This window comes from Xiphophorus maculatus, chromosome 19 (assembly GCF_002775205.1).
Source record: "Xiphophorus maculatus strain JP 163 A chromosome 19, X_maculatus-5.0-male, whole genome shotgun sequence".
Taxonomy (NCBI): Eukaryota; Metazoa; Chordata; class Actinopteri; order Cyprinodontiformes; family Poeciliidae; genus Xiphophorus; species Xiphophorus maculatus.
In genome coordinates this window covers 12,516,800-12,542,330 of record NC_036461.1, presented here as the reverse complement: position 1 = coordinate 12,542,330, position 25,531 = coordinate 12,516,800, and the positions used below count along the sequence as shown (strand labels likewise).

The 25,531-nt window shown below is 39.0% G+C and overlaps 4 protein-coding genes across 8 annotated transcripts; 1 reads left to right on the top strand and 3 right to left on the bottom strand.

Moving 5' to 3' along the window:
• On the top strand, nucleotides 1-2,814 carry LOC102237346 (gap junction beta-3 protein-like). Of its 2 annotated transcripts, none has more exons than XM_005799185.2 (2): nucleotides 1-176; nucleotides 825-2,814. In XM_005799185.2, exon 2 carries the CDS (start codon nucleotides 895-897, stop codon nucleotides 1,753-1,755), a length of 861 nt encoding a protein of 286 aa, XP_005799242.1. In that variant the 5' UTR covers nucleotides 1-176; nucleotides 825-894; the 3' UTR covers nucleotides 1,756-2,814. The 2 variants fall into 2 exon arrangements, with proteins under 2 accessions (XP_005799242.1, XP_023208794.1); XM_023353026.1 differs by having other exon boundaries at nucleotides 1-186.
• Nucleotides 2,815-6,434: 3,620 nt separating this feature from the next.
• On the bottom strand, nucleotides 6,435-9,334 carry hmgcl (3-hydroxymethyl-3-methylglutaryl-CoA lyase). Its single transcript, XM_005799142.3, has 9 exons — nucleotides 9,208-9,334; nucleotides 8,917-9,000; nucleotides 8,238-8,345; nucleotides 8,035-8,130; nucleotides 7,774-7,922; nucleotides 7,616-7,679; nucleotides 7,319-7,507; nucleotides 7,085-7,210; nucleotides 6,435-6,623 (listed from the first exon to the last, which is right to left on the bottom strand). Exons 1-9 carry the CDS (start codon nucleotides 9,301-9,303, stop codon nucleotides 6,522-6,524), a joined length of 1,014 nt encoding a protein of 337 aa, XP_005799199.2. The 5' UTR covers nucleotides 9,304-9,334; the 3' UTR covers nucleotides 6,435-6,521.
• A 1,051-nt stretch (nucleotides 9,335-10,385) lies between these two features.
• zbtb8a (zinc finger and BTB domain containing 8A) lies at nucleotides 10,386-16,337 on the bottom strand. Of its 2 annotated transcripts, none has more exons than XM_014468812.2 (4): nucleotides 16,174-16,337; nucleotides 12,928-13,802; nucleotides 12,636-12,805; nucleotides 10,386-11,183 (listed from the first exon to the last, which is right to left on the bottom strand). In XM_014468812.2, the coding sequence occupies exons 1-4, from the start codon at nucleotides 16,236-16,238 to the stop codon at nucleotides 10,866-10,868; spliced, it is 1,428 nt and encodes a 475-aa protein (XP_014324298.1). In that variant the 5' UTR covers nucleotides 16,239-16,337; the 3' UTR covers nucleotides 10,386-10,865. The 2 variants fall into 2 exon arrangements, with proteins under 2 accessions (XP_014324298.1, XP_023208793.1); XM_023353025.1 differs by lacking the exon at nucleotides 16,174-16,337 and adding an exon at nucleotides 15,373-16,110.
• Nucleotides 16,338-16,673: 336 nt separating this feature from the next.
• gale (UDP-galactose-4-epimerase) lies at nucleotides 16,674-21,475 on the bottom strand. 3 transcript variants are annotated; one of them, XM_023352299.1, is made up of 11 exons: nucleotides 21,313-21,475; nucleotides 20,607-20,736; nucleotides 20,392-20,513; nucleotides 19,874-19,987; nucleotides 18,818-18,994; nucleotides 18,621-18,734; nucleotides 18,465-18,531; nucleotides 18,296-18,381; nucleotides 18,126-18,203; nucleotides 17,854-17,968; nucleotides 16,674-16,914 (listed from the first exon to the last, which is right to left on the bottom strand). In XM_023352299.1, the coding sequence occupies exons 2-11, from the start codon at nucleotides 20,725-20,727 to the stop codon at nucleotides 16,850-16,852; spliced, it is 1,059 nt and encodes a 352-aa protein (XP_023208067.1). In that variant the 5' UTR covers nucleotides 20,728-20,736; nucleotides 21,313-21,475; the 3' UTR covers nucleotides 16,674-16,849. The 3 variants fall into 3 exon arrangements, with proteins under 3 accessions (XP_023208067.1, XP_023208068.1, XP_023208069.1); XM_023352300.1 differs by having other exon boundaries at nucleotides 20,392-20,507; XM_023352301.1 differs by having other exon boundaries at nucleotides 20,392-20,504.
• Between the last annotated feature and the right edge of the window lie 4,056 nt (nucleotides 21,476-25,531).

Genomic DNA, 25,531 nt, shown 5'->3' with positions numbered 1-25,531 from the left:
TCTTCATTTTCTTTAACCACACCCACGGCCGCATTTCTCCTCTCTGCGCTCCTACCTGTCCACGGGAGCCAAATTTGTGCGTCAAAAGATCGGCACGAAGTTGAACTGAGACGGAATAAAGGGAAAATAAATAAGCCGGTGGTTCTTTCAGTGAGATATGGATTAAACATCGCAAAGTAAGTGAAGGTAAACTATTTTGAAAATGTCTTAGACGGATTTGCCAATGTTCATGCTCGCGTTTCAGACAGAAATTAAACCTTGAGGTCGCGGTTCGCTAGTCCGCACTGAGCAGACCTACTCATTTGGAACCGATTGTCTGTGATTTAGAATATGAAAATACTGTCTCAGAGCGATTCTTCCCACGAAAATATGTACAGAGAGCGCGGGCAGTTAGTGCGTAAAAGCCGTTTTTAAAAAAATATATCTAGCTTTAAGACGCATTGAGACTCAATAATAGATTTTCTTCAACGTGAAAATGCTGACAAAAGGAGACTGGCATGCGCTAACCTCATTTCAGAAGTGACTATTTGCCTAAAAATGCCCTAAAGAAAAGACTGAACAGTTTGTGGGTGTGTAAAAAAAAAAAAAAGCTGTTTCAGCTTGTGTCCTTTGTTGTCAGTTTGGGCTGTGATTTTACAAACGCCTTCTTGATATGATTAAAATTCGGAAGTTGGAGATGTTTTTTTATTATTTTTATTTCCAATCAGGTTTGATCTGAAGTCCTGATATTTATCCCCCTAGAAAAATGTCTATTGGCTAAAACTCAACTGGCTCTGAAAACATGATGTTCGTGACCCATTTTTTTTTTACATTTCCACTTCCAGGTGAAAGGAGAAACAGTAACCATAGAGAGAAGAATTTCAGACAACAGATATTTGACTACAAGTCAGCAACATGGACTGGAAAACCTTCCAAGCCCTCCTCAGTGGAGTGAACAAATACTCCACTGCATTTGGACGAGTATGGCTGTCGGTGGTGTTTGTGTTCAGGGTGATGGTGTACGTGGTCGCAGCTGAACGGGTTTGGGGGGATGAGCAGAAGGACTTTGACTGCAACACCAAGCAGCCTGGCTGTCCCAACGTCTGCTACGATCACTTCTTCCCCATCTCCCACATCCGCCTGTGGGCCCTGCAGCTCATCTTCGTCACCTGCCCTTCGTTCATGGTGGTGATGCATGTGGCGTACCGCGATGATCGCGAGCGAAAGCACAGGGCCAAATTCGGTGATGACAGCAAGCTATACAACAACACTGGCAAAAAACATGGTGGGTTGTGGTGGACCTACCTGGTCAGTCTTTTTGCAAAAACAGGTATTGAGATTGCCTTCCTCTACATCCTTCACCACATCTACGACAGCTTCTACCTACCGAGGCTCGTCAAATGCGAGGTGATACCCTGTCCCAACGTGGTGGATTGTTATATCGGTCACCCAACAGAGAAGAAGGTCTTCACCTACTTCATGGTTGGAGCTTCGGCCCTCTGTATCGTCCTGAACATATGCGAGATCATCTATCTCATCTCCAAGAGAATTGCACGGATCATAAAAAAGTGCAAAAGGCACAATCACAACATTGTGCATCATGACGACTATACCAGCGACAATTTACACAACTTCAACATGGCTGTGCCAAAGAGAGATATGGATGATAAGCCTCCATCCTTCAGGAATGTCTGCAAATCACCACACCGGCTGGATGTACTCTCAGATCCAAAGACACGGGCCTCTGCTCCCAACTTGACCCAATCATGGTCATGATGGAAGTCAGGCCACGGCTCAAGAGTTGAGAACTGCTTTGGCTGGATCCCAGGTCACAAACCTTAAAAAAAAATTACAGATGCAGACTCCTGAGCCAAATTACAGAATGTTTCAGAGCTGCGTCATTGGTACTGGATTCATTGTGACTTTGTGTCTGCATCTAAAACTCTCAAGGAATTGTTTGAACTTCGGTCTCCAAGTCAACATCCACAATATTTACAAGTCAACTGTTAAATTTAAGTTTGATTTGTAGGTGATACATGGCTGTCCTTTTTGGATATATCTTTGTGCCATTTCAGCTCTTCTACTTTTTAAAATAAGCCAGTGAAGGTTTTATCAGCTATACTTTTGAGTAGTGTTGGCATGGAGAGGGAGGGAAATAAGTGTCACAAAAGAAGCAAAGACACACCTGGTGGAAGTATTCACCCTCCCTGCCAGTGTCTACAGTGGTGTGTCAGAAACTGATGTCATAATTTACAGGTTAGCCATTAAAAAGGGATTTTTACAATTTAATTTACACTCAGATTATGGTTTTAGCTTCATGATTTCATGTAAATCCAGTGAAGAAAAGGACACCCTTCATCATGTGAATGTAGATGCTTCAGAGCTTGTATAAAAGGTGTCCAGAAATGAGCTTTTTTATTCTCACAGACAAAATCAAGTGCATTTGTTTTGCATTTCATGTTTTTAAAATCCTTGCTCTCTCTGTCAGGTTTGTGCTGCTTAGACTCCTTGTGTTTTGACATGTTTGTGCACAACCTCACCCTATCCAAGACCACTGTTGATTCAAGTCAGCCTCAAAGGAATACTCTTTAGTGCTGAATCATGTTGGATGAAAACTGGACAGACCTGGATGCGGCTTGTGGAACTGTAACAGTCCAATCTAGACGTCACCTGGAAATGTCTTAATTGCAGATGCTGTTAATACTTGTCCTTTTTGTAAAAGTGTAAACGTATAATGACAATGTGTGTCTTTGCTGTTTTTGAATTGAGATTCATTATTAGATACAAGCAATTTCTTTAAGAGAAAACATGCTGTAAATATAGATTTTAATTCTGCATGTGGATCCTGACAATCTTCATCTAAGGAGCTACTCATGTTTTATGATGAATCCTGGCATCGGCATAAATTTGTGCCAGACATGCATCTGAATATGCTGTGGGTCATAATGAAATTGTTTCCCATAATTGCTACGTACTTTTCCAGGTATTTTTTGGACTACGCAACAACCTCAGGTTGCCTGTTGGACTTGTTATTCAGGTTTCTTTAAGTTACGCCAACTGAAATGCTTTGTCTTGTCCTGGATGTTTTCTTAGAACTGGAAATTTTCCACAGAGACAATAAGAAATCTACTCACAATAGTTCCTCAGATGGTCATTAAAATATACATCTTCCTGAAGAAGTATAAAAGCATAAAAAGGTACATCTGACGCCCTCTACTGTTACTGGTACTCTACGGTAGGGGTGTGAAAAACCTGAATATAAATTATTCTTTTATTGCAGTTGGACAATCTAACCCTAAAATATTATGGAAGAGGCAGCCTTTCATTTTAAAACATTTATTAGTTGGAGGGGGAAAAGGTTTTTAACTTCACAGCTGCAACATTTACCATTTCTATGAAGAGATGCAAGTGAAACATAAAAATAATAATCCATGGCTTCCGTTTTTCATCGGTGTCCTGCAAATTTTCCTTTAGAAACTCCAAACTTTTCCAGACACCATTTTCTCAATATTTTTTGGCAGTATTGAAGCTATAATTGGCATTCAAGTAAAACCATTTTCCAAGTTGGGTTTTATGGGTTATTTTTCACAAATGCAGTTAAAATCCTGATGCAAAGAGATGTGTAGGCTAAAGAAGCAAATACCGGTGAAATGGCTTGCACCCCAAGCACCTTTATCTCTGCAGGCAACCCAATGTGCCTTGCCCAGAGGCACTCAGACACGCAGCAGGGGATGAAACGGAAATCTGAATCACAATTTTTCCAAATTCAAGACAGCTACTCTTCCAACTGTTGCCCTCATTAAGTAAGTGTGTGAAATAGACAAGAACTGAAGCAGAGTTGTGGAAAATCAAATCTAAAAAAAAAAATCATCCAAATACCTTAGATTTTTCTCTTTAGATAATGGGATAAGTAGTATCCCATTCAAAATAGAAACGATGAGAACATTCCATTCGAGTGAGGCAGAGAAATGACATTGCAATGCATTTTCACTGTGTTTTATCAAGTCCGACAACTCAAAAATACCTTAAACTAGGTGCAATCAAATCAACAACACATTTAAGGCGGTGAGCTGACAGCAGTCTGACAGAAGTCAGTCTAACTCTCAGACCACCACCAGCACGCTATGGAGATGAAGTGTCTTCTCCAAGGACACAACGACTGAGACAGATGGAGCTGGCTTTTGAATGCACTGGTTACAGGATGAACTACTTCCTGAACCACTCTCACCCCATGTGCATTGTTCTTCATAACTCACAAATACTGTACCAACAGGAAAACAGGCAAACAAAGGATGAAAGTGTGGAAAAGCTCTATTTGCTAAGAGGCCTGTGGATTTCCCTGAGTCCCATTTTTTAAAATTTTAAAGAAAAATCTTGTGGGCACCATCAGAAACTGAAAAACTGAATCCATTTTACAGGTTAATCGTCTAAAACATTTTGTCAAATCAACAAAGATTTGACAAAATCAGTACTCCTCTGGTCATTGTGGGTTGACTTGTTAGGTGACCTCTGCTCGGGTCCAGTCCTCAAAAGATAATATCCTGAAACCTTTTGATGGATTCCTTCTCAAGCACACCTGACTCAAATGAATGGTAAGGTTGCTTGATTCAGGTGCTTCAAATATTTATCTGGAACTTGATTGAATGATAAGCTTATTCTATTTGATATGTTGGACCAAGGGCACATCTAAAACTTGCAGGACCCTGGCACTTGAGGACTTAAAGCAATGTAACTTCTATAATATATATATATATATATATATACATATATATATATATATATATATATATATATACACAATATATATACAGTACAGACCAAAAGTTTGGACACACCTTCTAATTCAATGGGTTTTCTTTATTTTCATGACTATTTATAAGGCAAGAAATCCCACTTATTAACCTGACAGGGCACACCTATGAAGTGAAAACCATTTCAGGTGACTACCTCTTGAAGCTCATCAAGAAAATGCAGAGTGTGTGCAAAGCAGTAATCACAGCAAAAGGTTGCTACTTTGAAGAAACTAGAATATAAGGGGCATTTTCAGTTGTTTTACACTTTTTTGTGTAGTGTATATTTCCACGTGTTATTCATAGTTTTGATGCCTTCAGTGTGAATCTACAATGTCAATAGCAAACTATCACTATGTTGTGACAGTATGAAACACAAACTGTGAAAAAAAATCGAGCTTCTTTGCCTTCTCCGTATTGTCCTGTGTTCTGTCAGATACAACCAATCAGCCAGGAAGAGGGTCTTAGTGCTGTCTATCACTCTTGTGCAGGGGTGGGCACTCCTGGTCCTCGAGGGCCGGTGTCCTGCAACTTTTAGATGCATCTCTACTTCAACACACCTGAGTCAAATAATGAGGTCGTTAACAGGACTCTGGAGAACTTGACTGCACTTAGGAGGAGATTCAGCTGTTGGATTCAGGTGTGTTGGACCAGGGAGACATCTAAGAGTTGCAGGACACCGGCCCTCGAGGACCAGGAGTGCCCACCCCTGCTCTTGTGTATACTCCACTCATAACCTCGCCCTGCTAAACTCTCTGCTAAACTGTACCTGCCTCACCACAACATGACCTGCTATGAATCTAAGGCTAGTTAGCATGGCCACCGATGATGGCAGATAAATGGTTTTTCTGCAATGGTAAGTTGTTTCTTCACCATTAGCAGGTTTAGCGGCATGTACAGAGATTGATTGACACTCCCAAGACACTCCTACTGCCTCTGATTGGTTGTTTATGACCAGGAGGAGTGCATTTCTTCAAATAGCAATAGAAGCACCGGGAGGTGGTGGAAGCGCGCAATCTTTTCATTTTATCCGTCTCACATTACACTGTCACAACATGGTGAGTTTTAACAAATTTGCAAAAAACATATTTTTGCAAAAGCTATGTACTGTAACTATACTTTATGTCCAAACTGGAATTCTCCAGTCACACATTAAACAAATAGACGTAAAAGCAGGATTTCTCAAAGGTTTCCAGTATGAGATGATGCTGAAACAAATATCACATCCTAGCAATATTTATTAGTAGACAAACGCAATCACAAATTACAATGTAAAATAGTTTTATTTTTGAATCTTTCAACTTTCATAAATATGTACATTTTAGATTTAAAGAGATAATTTAAATAAATAACCTTGAGCACTATGTTAAAAAAAAGAAACAGCTTCACTAACCATTATATATTGTTCAAACTTCTGAGGCATGATGGTTTCCACAGGTACATCCTGAACTAAATCTTCTGCTGTGATATTAGTGATATAATCTGTATTTACAGGAACATGTGTCATTAGAAACTTAAAGTTAAGTCCATTCTTCATCCACTGACCACAACTTGACAAAAGCATTCCTTTAAAAGAAAAGTGCTCTTACGAATCACAGATTTTACATAAGGCACTAATATGCTATAATTATCAATACAAAAACAATGTTTAACAACGAATTTTAGAGAGGTTGGATCAAGCCATATTTTATTTTGTTTAATTTTGGAACTGAAGATGATATAGGATTGGAAAAAGCCACAGTTTTTTTTTGTCTACAGTTTGCAGGTGGCTTGTGCCACTTTGGAGCTGGTCTTCCTGTTGATGATTCGACAGATAAAAGCTCCAGCCTCCATCAGCTTTGAGAGGTCCACTCCCTGACGTGAGAACACAGAGTCACAGCTTAAATGATTTGAGGAAATGTTCGAGTATAACATAAGTAATCCATCTATTTTTAAAATGTATAAGCAGAACAACAACAGCATAAACAGACTGACAGAAAACAAAAACAGAATGCAATTATTCCCAATTGATCTAAGGTGAAAATTTAACTGCAATATTATTTTTAAAAAATACTGGAAAATATTGTTTTACCCAGAGTACTGTAACACTCAATTGTAGTTTTTAAGAAAAAGTCCAAGTCATTTAATTTGTGACTGTTTCATCCAGAAAACAGAAAATGGATCAACTGAGGCATTATAAACTAATAATTAATGGAATAACTGCTGTTAATAAGCGGTATATAAATTTGTCAGAAATGTAATTAACAACTGGTTTTCTTTTCCCCGTCTAGCCAACTCCAAAACAAAGAAAAGTAGATAAAAAGTTGATCTCTTACTGTTTGAATTCCAAGTCCATGCAGCATATAAACAACATCTTCAGTTGCAACATTCCCAGAAGCCCCCTGAGCGTAAGGACAGCCCCCCAGTCCAGCTACTGATGAGTCTACCACACTGATTCCCATCTGAGAAAGCAAAACAAAACAAAAAACAGGAAAACTTCACTTTTATAATAATACCCTAGATGGTTTCAGGGAAAGTTTTTAGAATCAGAAACATGAACTCAGCCTGACCTGCAAGGCTATGAGGATGTTAGCCAGAGCCTGGCCATAAGTGTCGTGGCAGTGAACAGCTAAAGCGCTGACTGGCACCTCTTTGGTCACAGCTTCCAACATTTTAGTCATACTTCCAGGAGTCCCCACTCCAATAGTGTCACCTAGAGAAATCTCGTAACAGCCCATAGAGTACAGGCGCTTCGCCACCTGTGAGACAGAAGCAAACCTTCAGTGCTTTGCGTCTGGCTGTTTTGCAAAAGATGATGAATGACTTATTTGCTGAACAAACTCAACATCTTTTGAGCCAGAACTCACATGTGCAACTTTTTCAGGCGCCACCTGGCCTTCATACGGACATCCCACAACGCACGAGACATAACTGCAGTGACGAGAAACATGGATGAAAGAGTTTAAGAGCAAATCCAAATGATTTAAAGGTTTACTGAGAATGGCCAGGATGCTGGTAATCATACCCCCGAACTGGCACAGCAGCTTCTTTAGCTGCCTTCATGACCTCTTCGAAGCGCTGTAAACTCTCTTCCACGGAACAGTTTATGTTCTTCTTGCTAAACAGCTCAGATGCAGCACCAAATATGGCCACCTCTGAAGCTCCGGCCTTTAGCTACAGCACAAGAGATCAAAACATGTTTTAGAGCAATCACCTACAGTTTTAAAACCTGGACATTCAGTACCTATTCAGGACTGACAGAAATACAGGAATGTGCAGCACTCACAGCAGCTTGAAAGCCTTTCAGGTTTGGCGTGAGGACTGGATAAGATACTCCTGGTTTCTTAATGATACCTTTCATTACCTCCACTTGATCTGCCATCTGATATTTAAACAATAGAAACCAATTAGTATAAAAAAACAACAAAACAAAGCTCAATTCATTCTTACATGCTGAAGTCAGAGTGGGTTTTGCTCTAAAATGCTTACCTGGGGAACCCACTTAGGGGACACAAAGCTGGTGGCCTCGATGACTGGAAGTCCAGACTCTGACAACATGTTAATTAAATTGATTTTTGCCTCTGTTGGAACGACAGTCTAAGGGATAGAATAATAAGACACAAAAATGAAGAACAGCTGATAAATAATGCCAACTATGCATGACTCGCGTTATTTCACCAGGTTGTACCACGTTGCCACACCTATTCTTTTGCTCCCTGAACATATAGGCTAAAAACATATTTGCTGTATTACATAATTACAGTTACATAATTAAAAATGAGAGAACAATTTGTATGGCATGCGTCCAATCAAGCTTGTAATCTGAAAATTAAAATGCTATAATGCCTGTACTGACAATTATACAAAAACGCATTAAAATGAAAACAATTTAATAATATAATTGCACAGTATTAATAAAACAAAAATATTTTGTTGTAATTGTGATTTATTTTTTTAAAAAAAGCTAAAAATAAATAAATGTCTATTTATATTATGAACTTCACAGAAATTCATGAAAGACACAAGAAAGCACCTGCTCCCCTTGGATATACATTTAGTAGTAAATCGTGATTAAACTTCATTTGGTTAATCTTATGGTTTGAAAATCAAATAAAACCAAACAAAACTTTAAAAAATGGACATGATTTATTTATTTACACAAGTGTACCTTTTCATTTTGAAGACCGTCTCTGGGTCCAACTTCCACTATTTTCACCGTTTGTGGGAGAGCATGAGCAGCTTTTACACATGCCTAAAGGCAAGAAAACACACACAGAACCACCAACAGGTGAAATCAAGTCAAATAAAAATAAAGTTTAAGCTGAATTGTAGAGTCTCCTCAAGTGTCACCAAACACAACCAGCTTCAAGTGGAGGCTAATGGGTATTTGGAGACCGCTGTTCTTTACGGCACCAACAGTTTAGTTCAAACAACGGGAAAATAAAAACCCAGAACTAACCGTCTTCTCCTTTGGTGCGGAGCTGAACGACATATACTGTTGGCCCATTCTTAATCTGAAAGTGGTTCTGTTGACAAGCCTCATTGTAGCAGCCATCACTAGCTGGCTAACAGCAGCCTGACGTCATACTTCCTGGAAACGCGAGTTGTGACGTTTAAGAAGAAGAAGAAAAAGAATGCGAAGGCTCCATCTACTGGCAATAATTAGGTAGTGAATATGAACAGATAGGAGATAGGAAAAAAAACATTTATTTATTTATTGCACATTCTTTTAGTCAATACACAACAGAAAAAATATTGTTATGGCCTTATAGTTTTAAAAAAATATCTTGTTCAATTGGATGTCAGCTTTCCAGAAGACCTCCAAGTCTCTTTAAACACAAGGTAAAAACGGGACCCCAGAAGTGTCAGTATAGAAAAATAAATTATCAATATAAATAAATAAATAAAGATCAGAAAAAATAAGTTGAGTCAGATCGCCTCTTCACACATTCATATCGCCGTTTTGGACAGTGTTGATGTTTTGTCCTAAGTTACTTCAATTCTGTACCTGAAAACAAACCCGTTTCATACACCAACCAAACAGCACCAGTTTATTTCACTTAATAGTTTAGTTTTAAATTCAATTTGAAGAAGGGAAGTAGAAAAAACCGCTCAAATATAACATGAAAATAATTTTATTTCCTGAAGACTGAGTGTTGTGGTTAATTTCTATTGATTTTAGTTCTGATTCCTGGTGAGACAACTTCACTCATATAGAGAAAGTACACATATTTTCTCCTTGATCAAACAAAATTTGACATTTTATGGTTTAAAATAAAAGAAAAAAGTTTTCTGGAGTCTTAGTGCTTTCATATTCTGAAATATGAAAATCAAGTTGAAAAACTAAAAAAAGTATTTACAAAAACACATTTGCTAATTTTTAAGGAAAATGTATCACTCAAACGAGCAAAGTGCCATATCATATTTTGAAATCCAATTAACACAATATAATTTTTGTGAATCCTACCTACAAAAAATTAGAGCTATGTTCTTTTTGAAAGTAAATTGCACAAATGAATAGCTGGTAGAGACATAGTAGTTCAGTTACAACTCACATCTAATGATGACTCAGGCACAGGTGTATAAAAATATTTTTAATGTTTCAGAAAGTAAAAATAAAAAGTAACAAATAAATTATAATTGATTATATTATAGTGCATATAATAAAAGGGAAATCAAATTGCTTTCAGACAAACACAAAACAAAATTATGTCTTCTTAAACTTGAAAAATCCTTAAAAGCTGCCATTTAGTCTGGATCAACATTTTGGGGTCATTGCTAATAAAAAGTCCCAAATCTCTGCAAAGACATAGTGTCTTTTCATGCATTCAAATGAAGAAACACTTATTAAAATCATTGTAACACAACAACTCAACCAAAACAATAAAAATAAAAATGCATGCTTTGGATACTGCATAACTTTAGCAAAATTTACAAAAAGCAGTTTTTGTTTTCCCCACAGGTTCAAAATGAATGATTCCTGTGTTGGATACACCCAACAAACTTACATCTCCAGGCTACAATTTTATTTTATTACTATTATTATTATTATTTTTTGCATTGCTTTAACACAGAGATGCAAACTGTCAATATATCTGCACATAGTTTGGTCCTTCTTCACTGCACCTCCTCATCGCTGTCATCCACTTGCTGGATGATGAGATCTGCACCCGAGTCTTCAGCGAGATCATCTTCATCATTCACCATCCAGTTTCTCTTAGTGTCGCCCTCCTCCTCACCGTCCACACCTAATAACAGCGCTGGCTCCTCGTTGGGCGTCTGCAGACCGTCCATGGGTATGTCATCACAGCCCACCTCCTGGATACAGGTGGTGCAGATGCGGTAGCGGCGTGTGCCCTCACACACCACATGCCCAGTTTCCTCTGTCACCTGACATTTGCACTTCCTGCACACCAGTTTCCTGGCTTGATGAATCTGTGGAAAGCCACAAAACAGTTCAAACGCAATTGTGTTTTTCTTTTATAATTTAGTCCAGATTTTCTAAAGAGCTTAGATTTCAATTCACCAGTATGGGGATTGAACCCATGACCTTTGCATTATAAGAACCACACACTGAGCTAACCAGCCACACACAACCTTGAGTTTCCATTGATTTAAGAAAAACTTACATGATCTTGACAAAAGCAGTGATGTTCTAATGTTTTCAAAATCAATAATGGTTTAATTTAAAGCCTAATGCTATTTTGAAACGTTGATTTTCTGAAGACTTTATGTTTCAATTGGCCAGTATGGGGATTGAACCAATGGCCTTGGCTTTATTAGCACAACGCTCTGACCAGCTGAGCTACCCGGCCATACACAATGTTGACTTTTCATCGATATAAGAAAATCTTTCATGATCTTACCACAATGAAGATTTGAAAAAGTGCTAATATTATGTTTTTCAAAATCAACATGCTTAAAGGTGTATTTTCCTGTCTTTTTCTATTTTGAAGTGTAGATTTTATTTTCCAGTCTATTTTTATTTTGAAATGTTGATTTTATTTTACACCCTTTTTTATTTTGAAGTGTTGATTGTCTGAAAGATTTTAGATTTCCATTGTACAGTAAAAACTTACATGATCTTGACAACAGCAGTGAAATTCTAATGTTTTTCAAAATCAACATGTATAATGGTTTAATTTAAAGCCTCCTGCTATTTTGAAGTGTTGATTTTCTGAAGACTTTATGTTTCAATTGGCCAGTATGGGAATTGAACCCATGCCCTTGGCCTTATTAGCACCACACTCTGACCAGCTGAGCTAACCAACCATACATAATTTTGAGTTTTCATCGATTTAAGAAATATTTACATGAGCTTGACAAAAGCAGTGATATTCTAATGGTTTTCAAAATCAATGTAAAAGTAGAACACCCTGTCCCAGAGGGATGAAAGAAAAAAAATAGCTCAGTACTTTAACCTCAAGGCAACACAAAGGTATTCCCCTATCATGACATCCCAAAAAACATTCCTTTTTAAAACAGTTCGTTGCTAGGTAAGACTCCTGGTGCCTTTCCAAAGACGGGTATTCCCTATTAAGCCTCTCTTTCCTGTTATGCCACCCCCACACATCAGAGGCAGATAGTCACCCTTCTGAATCTAGTTCTTTTACGTATTTCTTCTTGTCTAAAGGTATGGCTCACCTGTTAATTTTACTTAATGCCGGCACAGAATGGGAAATAGTATCCAAGTGACTGTCTGATGCATTTGTTTCCTCCACACTGTAAAGTGGGGTATAAGAATCAAGCTAAACTGAATAGCATGTAGCTTCTTTTTAAATTTTATCCACTGAATTGTGAATGAATATAGCTCTGACCCTATATTTTTTCTGGTGCGGAATAAAAAAGCACAGATGAATGTTAGCTTCAGACTCTCAGAAGACCTACTGTCTCAAAGTGGCTACGTAGGTGCTCCAGGCGGGTGAAGCGCTTATTGCAGGCCTGACATGGGTACGGTCTCTCTCCGGTGTGACAGCGCAGGTGACGCTTCAGGTCTGCCTTCCTCTTCACAGTGTGTGTGCAAAATGGGCATTTAAAGCGCATAACAGGGTTGGAATCTGCAAAAATGATAAGATATGGCTGAAATATTTGTCTTATCAAATAAGACTCATGTCATTCAAGTCTGTTCATCAGTAATGTCTCTAGCAAAGCTATTGATGGTGTGTACAGACAAACACACCTTTATTAAAGTGGCCAATAACACCAACAATTGGAGGTAGTGTGGCGTAAAGCTCCTCTGCTTTCTCAGCCTTTAGGGTTCTCGCCTCTTGAATATCCAGGTCTTCATGCTGGCCAGAACGAATACTGTTGGGAGCTCTCCTTTTGGTCCCTGCTTTCCCACGTCGGCGCTCTGATCCTGGCAGTGTGTACAGAGGGTCCTGAGGGTCATGCAGGTCATCTGTCTCTGCACTGAGCTCATTAGCAGGGCTACTTGGGTCAGTCTTAATCGCTGAGACTACACCTTCCTGCTCCGGCTCCTTCCCCATAAAACTGGACTGGGACCTGGAATTGTCCCGGGTCCAAAGTGCAGGTGGTGGGCTGACGGAGCGGGGGCCTTGCTGCGGATGCTCTGTAGACTCTTCTCCTGCTCCGCTGGTGAAAGAACAGGTCTCAGACAGGCTATGGCAGCGGTCACTGTCTTCGTCCTTTACACTAATGTCCAGGGAAGATTTGATGAAGTTTTTGCAGTATGTGATGACACTGTTCATCTGCAAGTAGCTGGCTGCTGACATGACCTCGATCACATTGTGACTGGACAGATCCAGCTGCCCGGAGTAGATAAAATCCAGGATGACGGTGAAAGTCTCTGGGCTGAAGACGTCGAAGGTTGCGTTGACAGTTTCTGGCAGCCCGTCTGGCCCCTGGGACAGCAGCATCCGGAAGTAGCCGCTGCTGGCAAACAAGACGTTCCGGTGAGCCCTAAAGAGCTGGCCCTCAACCAACACACTGCAGTCACAAAACAGCTCCTGCCGGCGCTGCTCGTTTAGCTGCTTCAAAAGGTTGTTCTGGTGAGATGCAGTGATGTCAGCCGTGTTGAACCACCTCTGAGGTTGCCTGCAGGAGACAAAGCGACAGCAGTACCAGTACCTGTAAATGTCAAATACAAACTGACTGCATTTGTCACAACAAAATATTATTAAAGATAGAATTTTATATTCCACTTAAGTTACAAACAATACATCTTGAACTTTTTCACATGTTGTCTTGTTGCTGCCACAAATAAACAAGTACTATTAGGAAATTATGGAATAGACTAAAACAAAGCAGTGCATAACTGTGAAGAGAACAGGGATTGATCATTTATTTTCAAAGTTGTTATAGATTTGTATCCATGCATTTGTATTCTGTCCCACAGAATGAATAATATACAGACCTATTAGTCACTGCAACAATACAGGCAAATCTGTTTGAGTATGTCTCTACCTGCTTTGGACATCAAAAGGTTTTAGCCATTTTTCTTTGCAAAACAAGTCACACTCAGCTTGATTGGGTGTAAAGCATCAATGAAGAGTGATTTTCAAGTCTTGCCACAGGCTTTAAATTGATTTAGGTCTGACTTTCTACCCTTACATTTTCATCTAAACTATTCCGGTGTAGCTTTGGATGTATGTTTAGGATCCATGTCTTAAATCTATCAAAGCCTCTAATAGATTTGGTTCTTAAAAGTGTTTTTCACTTAGGCCAGAAAGGTACAATCCGGTCTCATCTGACTAAGCCCCTTCTTCCAGATGTTGGCTGTGTCCCATATATGGTTTGCAGCATGTTGAGGTGCCTACACATGCATAAATGCCATATAAATGTTGTTCAGATGACAAATGACAGAAAATGTTCTGTTTAAAGAAATACTCCCGTCCACCATCTCCTCTACTGCCATCCTATGACTGGATTTTTGCACTACTTTGATTTGATCTATCCAGTACCAATCCCAATGAAATCTCTAGTTGCATGATTGTTTTGTACATTAGTGTAAATTCACATTAACATAACAATGTAGTTATTGGAACTAAGTACATAATAGAGGCAGCACCTGCTAACTATTTGCAACCATTTTTTTTTACACCAGCTTAATCCTTTTCTCCAATAGTCAGTTGGTGAGAAGTGGGGTACATTGAAGGTTGCCAGTTCATCACAGACATATGTCCCTACATATATTCACATAACATCTAAGGGCAATTTAGAGCAATCTATTAACCCAACATTTTTTTAACTGTAGAGGGAAAATACATTTGTACCATGTACTAATGCATATCATCACATTTAGCTCAATTAAATATAAGACAAGAATTGCTAAAAGCAAAAAATTAACAGGCCAGATCTAAATCAATATAAGTCAGGGTTGGCTTACATTGATTTACCTGGACATTGTATCTTTTATTTTATCTATGCTTTAAACCCCCAAAAGTATTTAAATATTATTTGTAATATTCATGTGGGCAATATCAAAATAAACGAAACTAAATACACCTCAGATCAACCTGTAATTTTATGTATCTTTGTCTGCACTAGACGACCCCGCCTACATGATTTCTTTCTGCACTGTGATTGGCTAAGAGATCCTTCAGTCAAAGCAAGCCCTTTTAATGGGTTACGCCCGACTCCAGTCAGAGAGGTTCGGGTGACAAACCTTTTAAACATTCCCGTATGCTGAGTTCAAAGTGTTTAAGGAACCCCTGATGATGAAACACATCCGACTAGTAGAAAATGATCTAAAAAGACTACAGCTGGACATGCAGTCCAAAGGAAAAGAAATAATCAATCTTTCTCAACCTCATTTGAAGAATGGTGTCTGTTTTTCTGAGGCATAAGAAATATGATTGTTAAAGCTTTCGTATGCAGATTTGCACCCCCGTGCCATCTGAAAGGCTCGGCAGCGCCCGATAAGCCCACGGTGAAACACCCGCAGTACTCTGTGGCCATTTCTTTTACGCTCAAAACCAAAGGAAATGTCTGAGCAGAGCCACTATCCTTTCACCGAGGCACCATTCGACCTACAAAACGACACGACAGTGCTGCAGTCCTGCAAGAGAAAAGCGGGCAGCGCCGCACCGGAGCAGCCCAGCCTGTCCTGGAGCGACGCCCACTTCAGGCTCCAGCCAGCACACAATGGAGAAAACAGACAGGCGACCGTCCTGGGTGCAGGGCAATAAATACACTGACACCGTTAAGATATGATGCGCTAAAACGCCCGTTTTTTATATCCACAAGGCCGCCCCTCCCCATCCCGCCCCACTCCACTCCTCGCTGGAGGTCCGGAGCGCGACGAGCAGCGGGGGAGGATTCGCCTGCTGCCCAGATCGAGCGGCTCGTTCTCAGGCGAGAGGTGTCGCCGAGACCCGCTTACGCCCCATATCCTGATCTGCCCCCTTCTGAAAAATAAATAAATAAATAAATAAAAATAAATAAAAAAAACACCATCAATACTCACTGGTGGCTGGATTCACCCGGCGCCCGATAGAGCCTGCTCGCCCCCAAATCCGCCACCATATCCATTTTATCTTATTTTACCTCGCCGCGTCACCCCCCTCTGCTTTCTTTCCCCCTCGTCCAGGGTCCACAGGCAGACACTTCCTGTTCAGCCCTAAAGACCGAAACCCGGTCGGAGCGACTGGAGCTCTGTGCTGACGTGGGTGTTTATTAACTGGGTGCCCGAAGGTTCAAGGAGCCATTTAAAGCCCCAGCGACCCTTTTAAAATGAACAAGTGAATAGTGCAATATTTACACAGTATTTAGGAGTCTGTGATGAACTGAGCTCTTTTTAACCTTATTATAAATGCAGAAGGGTGCATATTGGAACCGGCATTGTTGTAATTTGTTTCATTGAAGCCTTCTATATTAATCTCACAACACATTTCAACTTTAATAGGATATCATAGATTTTTGATGGGATATAAATCAAACTCAAAATGAACTGAAACGGTGAAAGTGATTTATTCTGTAGGAACATTTATTTATTTTTCCATTTGCAAAGAATCCCTTATTAAATCTGAATTGCAAGGAGAAAAATGAGATTTATACATGTTTCCCTGTGTATAAAATATCTTGAAACAGCTTGTAGCCACAGTTTTATGTGGGTGATTTCCAAAGAAGCAGCTGCAGATGCATCAAGAGGGTACGCCATTGGTGAATCCAGTGGGATTCATGGATTGCCAGCGCCACAGGTCTTCACCTACACAATACAGGATGCAGAAACATTAGGAAATTCCTCTTAGGTCCATGCTTGTACATTTGAATTTTTTTTGAGTTTTTCATCTAAATGACATCTAAAGGCAGTTTTCTTTATTTTGTCACGTTAAAAAAATGAGATGTCAGTGTGTTTTATTTGATGGATCAACATATAGTGCATACCTGTGAGTGTGGAAAAAAAAATGATCACATGCTTTACATTTCTTTTTTAAAAAATAAATAAATAAAAATCTGAAAAGTGCGGTGTGCATTTGGTTTCTTCACCTCTTTTACTCAGATGGCCCTAAGTAAACTTTAGTGCAACCAACTTTTTCTGAATTCACCTCTCAGTAATTTAATGTCAGTATCGTTGCAGCTGTTTGTAAAGACTGTTCAATCTTATCTGAAAATTGAAGGAGGAAGCTGTCAGAGGTCATATTTGCAATGAAGGGGGCCGCTGTAAATGTGTGGAGGATGGGGAACCTGGGCAATAATCTGTTGTAGACTGCAAAACAGTTGAGACTGGGCTGGAGGTTCACCTTTCAGTGCTTTTGTCAGGTGTTTGAATGGCCAAGTCAGAGTCCTGACCTAAAAATAATTTGGAATCTATGGCAAGACTTTAAAATTGATGCTCACATACTTGGAGATATTTTGCAAAGGAGAATGAGCAAAATATTCAAACTCTACTTGTGCAAGCTAGATGTAACCAAGAAGACTTGCAGCTTTAAATCTACACTGTTTTGACTCAGGAGGTGATTGAATTTTTTTTTATGTTTCAAGAAATGAAAAATAGTTCATCTGTTTCACATACAATTTGAATAAAACACACTGAAGCTTGTGGCTCTAGTGTGAGAAAATGTGAAACAGTTTCTGAAATGCTTTTGTAAAACACTAAAACGAAATATTTTTACTAGATTCAGATGGTGATGTATGGCTCACTTACACATTCTTTCCAAGTCAAAGGCAGCTGTCCAGCCAAGCTCTTTCTCAGCTAGTCTGGGGTCTGCATAGCAGGACGCTATATCTCCTTCTCTACGAGGTGCAATCTTGTATTTAATCTATGTGAGGAAAGATAAAAAAATAATTCATGACAAAACTTGAAGACACTCAGAAGTCATCTTATTCTTTAATGTACTGCATATTAGTAATTACATCTTCCAACAAGGATGCAAAATAAAACCATGATTTTGTGCTTGTGAGAGTTTTATGACTTGCCTCTTTTCCTGAAGCCTTCTCCATCGCTTTCACCATCTGGAGCACAGAGTAGCCCTTTCCTGTGCCAAGATTGTAAACCTAAACACAAAAATAAAGAAAACACAGATAATATTGCAGGGCTAACTATATCGGGTAAACATAAATGGTCAAAAAATAACGCTGAAAAGTACCTGGCATCCACAGTTGTCCTTCAGTTTCTTCAGAGCTGCTATATGTCCCTTTGCCAAGTCTACTACATGGATATAATCCCGAACTCCTACAACGGACAATGAAAACGTTGCATCATTCTGAATATTTAATTGGTACTTTCAAAGTTAAAAAAAACCCCTCTGTCCTTGCCTGTTCCATCGACTGTTTCATAGTCATTTCCAAATACATTGAGAAATGGTCTCCTCTCAACCGCGACCTACGTGGATCACAAAAAGGCAACAGATTCAGTGACATGACAGTAGAATTTACATCCACAGAGTCCTGTAGATGCTGCTGTGCTTTTACCTGAGCTACATAAGGCATCAAGTTATTCGGGATGCCCTGAGGGTCCTCTCCAATCTGACCTGAGGCATGAGCTCCGATAGGGTTGAAATAGCGCAGCAGCACAGCATTCCAGTCCTGCACACAAGAAGCAACAGTTATCCTCCGGTGAGGAGCAACGCTGCACGTCTCTGAGATTCTTTAAGCACTCCGGTGAGTACCTTCTCAGATTTACAGTGATCCTTGATCATCTCTTCTATGAAGTACTTGGTCTTGCCGTAGGGGTTGGTGCACGCACCCACAGGGTGCTGCTCGTCTATGGGGAGGCACTGGGGGTCTCCATACACCGTCGCAGAGCTGCTGAAGACCAGATTGTGCACCTTGTGAGCCTGCATCACCTGAGACACATGACGGTTCACACAAAGATAGCAACGCATATAGTTAGCCGCAGTAAACTGAGAATAAGCAGAAAGCCTGATCTAGCAGAAAAATATTAAGGCATACTTTTATTTCATATTCCAACAGAAAACTTCTTTTTTTTTTTTTTTACAAATGAAAATCTCATACGTGGAAGTGGTTTGCATTTATATCCAGCCCACTTAAGTCAATAATGTGCAGAAATACCATTTGTTGCAATTAAATTTTATTAAATATAACAAGCAGCTTTAAAAATCTACACTAATCAATGCAATGCTTTTTATTAAAAACCCAAGTGTTCTTCTAAAAAGGTCAAACCTGGCCTCAAAAAGACTCACTTTGTAATTGTGATTTGGACTTTAACTAGGCCATCCAAACACCTGTTGGAAGGTGAACCTTCTTCAGAGGCATTTAAAATGTTTTCTTGCAGGATTCTCCTGATTTCTTTGCATTTTGTGCTGTGAATGATAACCAGCTTCCTTTTTACTGGCGGAGGTGCCGTTGCCATCCAGAACTTGCATATTGAACGTATTGTTTTCTTTCTCCATCAAAATTACACAGCATGTTCTATGTCCCGTTAAGCTGCAACGGAACGACCATGTGCCATTTTTCCATTGTATTTTGCAGCGGTGAAGGTTAAGGGGTTTTTACGCTCTCACATATTTCTAAAAAAATACATTTGGTGACAAACTGTGGCAAGAGATGTGAATACTTTGGTAAGAGACTGTGCATGCGGTAGCAGATGTTGTGAACTCGGCAAACAAAGGTGAGGAATTGTGCAAATAAAGTTGAGCGTAGAGCAGGATGAAGACAGAGTTGTGCAGACTGAATGGAAGCTGGTTGTGTGACATGGAACTGACCTCCATCAGGTTCATGGAAGCAGTGAGGTTGACTCTGTAGTAACGCAGCGGCTGCTCCACCGACTCCCCGACTGCTTTCAGGCCAGCAAAGTGCATCACAGCACTGAACGAGTGCTGCACAACAGATGAAGCAGAATGAAATCCACGTGAATGCATTGTAAAACTTGTTAGCAGCAATTACTGTAACTGTGAAATGTTTTTTCTTTATGTGCAAGAGTAATTTGAAATCTCAGGTTGACTTGCTCAAATCTAGTCTGAATCCAAATATGCTCATCAGTAATTTATTTGTGTTGGGGACATTGTATGATGGTGAAGAAACAAATGTGTCCAGAAATCATGTTTTAATTCTAATCAATTTCCTTACTGCAACTTTTAGCAATAGTGTCACAATCAAACATTTTCATAAAATCATTTAACCTCCCAAAAGGAAAGCAAACTTCTGGTATTTAAAATGGGAAGAAAACATTACAGATACTGACTTAGCGGAAACTAATTATCATGTCTAACAAAATTCGGACCTGTTTGAAGAGTTTTTCCAGTGCAGGTCGATCTAGAAGGTCTAGCTCATGAAATTCAATGCTGGTGTTTAGAAGCTTCTCTATCCTTCGAATGCTCTCTGCCACATTCCCCTCTCCTCCATCAAAACACAAACACACACAGATCTTCATAACCAATGAGCTTCATTTAATGATAGTTTTTTTTTTTAATCCTTCCTGAAGGAATTGGAGCTCACCTCGGACGGCGTTGCTGTAGTTATCCACCACCACCGGCTGGTAGCCTGCTTCGATCAGCTCCACCACGCAGTGGCTCCCGATGTAGCCGGCTCCACCTGTGACCAACACCTTCTCGGCCATCCTCTGGGTCTGTGACATCATGCAGCAAGTCAAGCAAAGGATGCATTCTTCAGAGGATGCCGACCTGCCTCCTTTCTTCCGAACACACCTCAAGCGTTTGTTAGAGCCTATTAAAAGCTGTGTGACTCACCTGCATTGTCCCACGTCAGCAGGTTAACCCTGTCTGACTGCAGGACACAATATTGAACTATAGAAGGCATTAACGTCAGCAGAAGCAGGTATTTTATTTTGGAACATTCCTCGTCTAAAAATACATTTCTCTACTAAATTTGCTTAATTTTTATTTCTTCATGTGCTTATATATAAAACATGTTTTCTATTTTTTAAATTAATTGCCACAAAACTGAAAAAAAGGGACATTCAGAATTGATAGAAACACAATTTAGAGCCTTTTATTTGCATTAGCAGCTTGTTTTCAAGTTACGCTGAAGGTCAAAGTCCAAACTGCACAAGACTGAAACAGAAACTGACAAATAAAACCCTGAACTCCTGCTTAAGCAGCCAAATTACAACTTTGTTGCCACAATTGTAGTAAAACTGAATTGTATTGTACAGCACAACATGAGCTGTTGGTAAAATACTCACCTAATCTTTCTGTATAGATGGAAGAATGTCGCTCCAGCTAATGTTTCTTTGTAAATCTGGTCTGAGCAGACTTAAAATGAGGCGTTTAAACCAGTCTGCCCATTTAAAACAGACTTTACTTGACACATAAAGTCTTTACTTCCTGGTAAACGTGGAGAAGAGTTAAGTACTTGAATAACTGGCAACTTAAAGGATATTACTTTTCAAAATAAGAGAGTATATGTAAATATTGGAAATTTAAGCCATAATTTTATGTCGAAACCCTCTTAGAAAATAAAAAGTAATTTAAAACACTATTCAGAATACCCTTCACTTCAGGCAGACTTGTATTATGATAGCTTTAATACATTTCTTTAACTTTTATTTTGAAGGGCAACACGGATTTAGCTAAAACAGAACCGTACATATGATTCCCCGTGGTACGTGAACGCCCCCTCGTACGTGGAGTTGCGTCAAAGAGTATCATGATGATACCACGCCTCATCTCAGTGATACAAGGAAGTGTTTGTGCAGAGCACCCACCACAGAGGGCAAATTAAAGAGTGCCACGTTATTAGGAGCCCATGCTGCCAAATTAGGTCAGCAACAAATGTAAACATACGGCCATTTACTGCAGATAATACATCCTTCACTCCATCTGGGTCCTTTGAAAACAGAAAATGCAGAAAAAAACCACATAAATGCCAACCCTTACCATATATTAGTCATGCATTTTTAACCTTTAAGTTGCCAGTTTTTTGGGGGGGAATTGCTCCACATGGGTGCCTTGGAATATATATATAAACTTACATTTATGAATCTTGGGAGTTAGTTTACAGCTTCAATTCCAGTGTTAGAAGTTAAAATTAAAGTTTAGTATTGTGAATACAGCCCAAAAAATCATTGGCTGCCCTCTCCCCTCACTGGAGGACCTGCACAGCGACCGCTGTATAAGAAAAGCACAACACATCACAAAGGACACTTCTCACCCCGGACATTCTCTGTTCACACTGCTGCCTTCAGGCAGAAGATTCAGAGCAATCAGAACAAGAACCAACCGTCTCAGAGACAGTTTTTACCCGATAGCAATAACAAAACTAAATGCAATCAAAAACAACCATTAATCATCATGAATGATGTATGTGAGAATGTGACTGTTCTTATTTATTAGTTGTTTTTTTTTTGTTTGTTTGTTTTACCAGTTATTTGTTAATTCTTACATTGTGTGTGAATTGTGAGACAGTTATTTTTTGTTTTTAAGCATATGCACTGACTCATGGCACTTTTTAAATTTCGTTGTTCTTGTGACAATGACAATAAAGACAATATCTTATCTTATCTTATCTTTTCCAGTCCCACATATGTAAATTGGGAATATCAAAAATCAGCTGCAATATTGATCACTTTTATTTTGTGGGTACAAAGTTTAGAAAAGGGGTTAATTTGTTTTATTGCTAAATTGTAAAACTAAACAGAACCATCCTTCTTTATCAGCTTGTTGAGCTTTTTTAAGTCCTCAGTTCTGATGCCGCTACCCCAACAGATGAAGAGAAAAGAAATCAGACTCTCCACAAAGCTGTACAGAAGGTCTGAAACATCTTCCTGCAAACTCAAAAGGACCAAAACTTCCTAGGACGTACAGTCTGTTCACTCCCTTTCTTGTGACTTCATCACTAAACACTAATGATCTTGATTCAATACATTAGATAATGTGATGGAAGTTTATTGCTTGCCATCAACCATGATAAAGCCATCTGTAAAGTTGCCACACATATTCCTTACTTTTGAGGCATGTTATCATGACATATGTTCTCAGAAAACTGTATTCTGTTTATAACTGTCTCTCATTTGCTGACATTTATCAATCAATCAAATTGTATTTGTATAGCACATTTCAGCAGCAAGGCATTTCAAAGTGCTTTACATCATTACAAACACAGAAACACAATGCAAGATAGAATCAACAATCAAAACACAGCATTAAGTCAAGTTCCATCAATAAATTTGTAATTGATTACATTTCAAATACAATCCTAAACAGGTGGGTTTTTAGTCGAGATTTAAACGAAGTCAGTGTTCCAGCTGTTACAGTTTTCTGGAAGTTTGTTCCAAATTTGTGGTGCATAGATGCTGAAAGCTGCTTCTCCTCGTTTGGTTCTGGTTCTGGGGATGCAGAGCAGAACCAGAACCAGAAGACCTGAGAGGTCTGGAAGGTTGATACAACAACAGCAGATCTTTAATGTATCGTGGTGCTAAGCCGTTCAGTGATTTGTAAACTAACAACAGTATTTTACTACCTAAAAAGATCTTTTCATTGCAGACTTTCGCAATAATAACAAATTTTCACCAGTTTTTATGCAGGCACAAAACCATACAATGAAAATTGAAGAAAGTATGAAGATACATAAAGCTAAGGATGATTAATCATTTTTACTTTTTTAAATTATGAAACTATTATGAAATAATTCTTATCTTGTTTAAACAAAGAACACGAGGAAACTCCTTGAATTAAAACTTCCCAACATCCCCTTTCTGTATGACCTACTAGACACGTTCTGCTGCAGCCAAGCATCTTTCAGTTCTCATTTGGGTGAATTAAACTTGTGATTTTTTTAGGTAAAAGTCATGTTCACTTTCTTTTAGGATTTAACTTCCTGTTTGAGAGAGAGTGATGCTTCTCTCTTTCTTGGACGAATGACTAAAAGGGAAATGTGCTTTTGTTTCTTTTTATTACGTAACTATTGGGACATAGGACTTCCTTCTATGTATGCTGAATCATACAAAGGTTGTTTAAATGTTCACTTGAAAACTTCAACCAGATAATCATTGTTTTAACAGTAAACTAAGCTATCAAAATCTTTCTTTTTAGGAAAAGTCAGCATCACTTGATATTTGGATTCTCTGTTTGCATACACTAAAACAGATAACAGTGACAAATTGGTAAAAGTTGTCTGACCACCAAGAATATCGTTCCCGCAGCATGATGCTGCCACCACCACCTTTCGCCTTGTGTTCAGGTTGCCATGTTGGTAAACACAGATTCAGCAAACTGTGCCACATTTCTTAAACCACTGATGGTCCTGACAAACGGAGAGATACTGGCATTTGAAAAGAGATGCAGTAGGAATGGAAAGAAAGAAAATGAAGAGATAAGCAGATGCCAGAGAGGCAAAGTTAGTGTCTATGAAATGGCTTTTCTTTGTTATAGAGGAATGTAGGACAGATGAGAAAGGTCAAGAGGGTAAACAAAATGGTAATATGATTCAGTACAGGTACAGAGGAATAAGAGCAGAAAGCAATTTCACTATTTGAAAGAGGAGAGATGAGGCAAGAAGAGTTACAAACTAAGACGAAAAAATAACTGATTACTAATCAAGATGATTTGTTTAGGAATCATTCTGCTTTTTAAAAACATGATTTGTTTCAAACACAGTGTTCTGTACTGCAAGTCACTGGCAAGAAATTAGTTTGTACACATTTTGATGCAAAGTAAAAAAAATAATAGGAGCAAGACATTTTCAAAATGTTAACCCTCTTAGTTCTTTACATGGCATGTAAGTGGCAGAGTCCAACACCTTTAAAAGGAGCCTCATATCGTAATTCACTCTGCACTAAATTTTACATTAGAGCAGATTTTTAAATTTCTGCGCTAATACAGTCGCAAATGACATTATCCATGCAAATCTCCAAACCCATCTATTTGACTGCCAAACAGGGAGGGACAATTCAAGGCTCCACAGAGTACGTCTCCACTGCTCTTGAGTCCAGCGGAGGTGTGCTTCGTTCTGCTGGACTCTGACACTTTGTATGTCTGATGTAAAGCATACAAAGACACCGCTGCTAGATTATGAAAACCGATTTCCTGAAGCACAGACAGTCCTCTATGCTTTTAGATCAACTTACATGCCTAAGTGATGGATTTTACACACCTTTGGCCATAGAAGGGATTAAAAATATCCCAATTTAATTATTTGGATAGTGAGTGAACAGTTTTGCTCTTAATATGCAAAATATGGAAGGTGGACTTAAGGGGAAAAACTACACAGCTCTGAGCTCTTTGTTGTTTGTTGTTTGGACAGGTGCTAGGACTGTGATGCCTCCTGACAACAATGTGAACTACAGTCGTCCTTTCATGCAAGCAGAATACCATAATGGGTATAACTTCTTTTAAGAGGATAATACACACTGCCACAAAGTAAATATGGCAGAGGAACTGTTTGAGAAGCATAACATTGAGTTT

Bases quoted from the DNA above. Each gene is read 5' to 3' on its own strand.
- LOC102237346 (XM_005799185.2), top strand. From the start codon at position 895: ATGGACTGGAAAACCTTCCAAGCCCTCCTCAGTGGAGTGAACAAATAC.
- hmgcl (XM_005799142.3), bottom strand. From the start codon at position 9,303: ATGGCTGCTACAATGAGGCTTGTCAACAGAACCACTTTCAGATTAAGA. The intron at 8,346-8,916 runs GTACACTTGTGT...TCTATCCCTTAG, and splicing joins ACGGTCTTCAAAATGAAAAG to ACTGTCGTTCCAACAGAGGC. The intron at 7,680-7,773 runs GTATGATTACCA...TCGTCACTGCAG, and splicing joins GCTGCTGTGCCAGTTCGGGG to TTATGTCTCGTGCGTTGTGG.
- zbtb8a (XM_014468812.2), bottom strand. From the start codon at position 16,238: ATGGATATGGTGGCGGATTTGGGGGCGAGCAGGCTCTATCGGGCGCCG. The intron at 13,803-16,173 runs GTGAGTATTGAT...TGTCTCCTGCAG, and splicing joins CCGGGTGAATCCAGCCACCA to GCAACCTCAGAGGTGGTTCA. The intron at 11,184-12,635 runs GTAGGTCTTCTG...GGCTTTCCACAG, and splicing joins TACGTAGCCACTTTGAGACA to ATTCATCAAGCCAGGAAACT.
- gale (XM_023352299.1), bottom strand. From the start codon at position 20,727: ATGGCCGAGAAGGTGTTGGTCACAGGTGGAGCCGGCTACATCGGGAGC. The intron at 18,735-18,817 runs GTACTCACCGGA...TCTTGTGTGCAG, and splicing joins ATCACTGTAAATCTGAGAAG to GACTGGAATGCTGTGCTGCT. The intron at 18,532-18,620 runs GTAAAAGCACAG...TGATCCACGTAG, and splicing joins TGATGCCTTATGTAGCTCAG to GTCGCGGTTGAGAGGAGACC.